Here is a 2170-nt window from a genome sequence, read left to right on the forward strand (position 1 = left end):
TTTTTTTAAACAGCTACAAGGCTATACTTGCAAACGTGTCAATATTTTCCTTAAATTTTCATTATTATTAAGACTGAAGCACAATTTTTTTTATGGTTGTTCATTATACAGTGATGGTGCTATCATGTGTAAATATCCTATTCTATTTAGTTCCATATGATATAACTTATCCCTGAAACTGACACAAAATTTACTATTCTGGCCTTATATTACCAGTTTTAAGGTTTAATAAAGATACTGAAACAAAAATACACAATGAAACCCAAAAGGAAGGCTACAAATGCCTCTTGTTAACACCAAATATAGTTGACTTCTAGGAATAAGATAATATAGTTAATTCATTTTATAAAGAAAATAATTTATGTAATCATAAACCACATATACACATAAACACTTTATTGTATTTATCGTAATATTTTTATATCATCCTCAAATGACTAATTATAAAAATATAACTCTATATTCCATTTCCAGGAATGCAGTGACGATTTGGCGAACGAACTGAAAAAAAAATGTTGCTGACAAGAGTCCTTGTGAAATTATTTCTATACCAATAAAGGAAGAAATGTCAAAAGGTTTAATCAGTCCGGGGACACCCTCTTTCATCTGGCTATAAAAACTAGCATCACGTCTGTTACTGCACTCCGATCTTGAAGTTAGCAACGCTGAAGACGCTATTTATATGAACTGACAATATTCAAAATGACAGTGCCGCATCGATCAAAGAACAGCTATTCGCAGGAGTTAAAGGCTTTGCTCTGAGCTTACTCTTACCTCCAAACTACAGCTCCTGCTGGGATGAATGGAGCACTGGAAGCCTTACTTGAGGCAGGACTAAACCCAAACACAAAGAACAACTGTTGATAAAGATTGCCATTTCCTCCATCAAATGTATATTTGTTTAAAGTTCTTAATATGAATTTTTGGTAGATCTCAGATTCGAAAATAATGACACCTTAGCTCACTTAGTAGTCCGTTCGTGTAAAGCAAATGAAATACTCAATGTATTAAAAAGAAGTATAGTGTCATTTAACATCAAAAACAAAGATAGCCTCGCTCCATTGCTACTGATCCTTTTCATGTCAGAACGCTGCTAGAGTTGGGTGTAGATGTTAATTTTACTGGATATTTCTAAACTTCTGATTGGCGGTGGGGCTCCTCTCAATAATTGAAATGGATACGGAGACGCCCCCCTACATTTAGTAGCACAAAGAGGGTACGATGGTGAAGTGAAAGAGCTGTTACACTGTGGAGTAGATCTAACAGCTTAGAATAATATCGGCTATACACCACTAATGGAAGCATTATTTATGGGTAATTTGAAAACTGTTAGACTTCTTATTGACCAAGGAGCACCTGTAAATGATAAATATAATCTTGGATACACATCTCTGCACCTAGCAGCGAAAAGAGGACACATCGATGTAGTGAAAGAGCTGTTGGAACATGCAGCAGATCTAACAGCTAAGAATAATATGGGCAATTCACCACTAATATTAGCTTCAACTGGAGGCAGCTTAGATATTGTTAAACTACTCATAGGCCATGGCGCGCCCATCAATGATAAGGGTAGATTTGGATTCACAGCTCTACATGAAGCAATACTATTTCGACATGTTGGCGTCGTGAAAGAGCTGTTGCAGCATGGAGAAGATGTAACAGCAGAGCATTTGTTAGGAGCACCCCTAACGTTAGCATCAAGATATGATCATTTGGATATTATTAAATTCCTTATTGGTGGAGGGTCACCTCTGAATGCTAGTGATGCCATCGCCGCCCTACATGAGGAAGTAGCAAGGAGGCAGGTTGTAATTGTTACAGAGCTGTTAGACCGTGGAGCAGATTTAGCGGCTAATACGTATTGGAGCTCTACACCACTTATGTTAGCATCATCCCAGGGCTATTAGGCACTGTTAAACTCCTCATCGACAAAGAACCGCCTCTAAATGATGAAAATGAAGTGACTACATTCCTTATGCCAAGCACGTCATGAAGATATAAAAAATTATCTCAAATTAAATAGTGAGCTTGACTGACGTCAACTGCATAAAAAACACCCCATACAAGTTTTTTTTAAAACTAAGATGCATCTTGTGCTCTCTCTCCCTCTCCCTCTCCCCTCTCCCTCTCCCTCCCCCCTCCCTCTCTCTCTCTCTCTCTCTCTCTCTCT

At 37.6% G+C, this 2170-nt stretch overlaps 2 protein-coding genes across 3 annotated transcripts in view; one reads left to right on the top strand and one right to left on the bottom strand.

The window, feature by feature from the left end:
• Positions 1 to 2164, top strand: part of LOC106679397 (ankyrin repeat domain-containing protein 29) — a 17793-nt gene extending 15629 nt beyond the window's left edge. For both annotated transcript variants that reach the window (XM_014418529.2, XM_014418530.2), the window contains exon 2: positions 475 to 2164. In XM_014418529.2, coding sequence (XP_014274015.1) covers positions 1296 to 1907 — 612 coding nt within the window. In that variant the 5' untranslated portion in view covers positions 475 to 1295 and the 3' untranslated portion in view covers positions 1908 to 2164. The remainder of the gene's footprint in view (positions 1 to 474) is intronic.
• Positions 1 to 2170, bottom strand: part of LOC106679387 (opioid-binding protein/cell adhesion molecule homolog) — a gene marked incomplete at its 3' end in the record, with an annotated part of 300127 nt that overhangs the window by 101987 nt on the left and 195970 nt on the right.

Source organism: Halyomorpha halys, unplaced genomic scaffold (assembly GCF_000696795.3).
Source record: "Halyomorpha halys isolate HHAL.00 unplaced genomic scaffold, Hhal_1.1 Scaffold200.1, whole genome shotgun sequence".
NCBI lineage: Eukaryota > Metazoa > Arthropoda > Insecta > Hemiptera > Pentatomidae > Halyomorpha > Halyomorpha halys.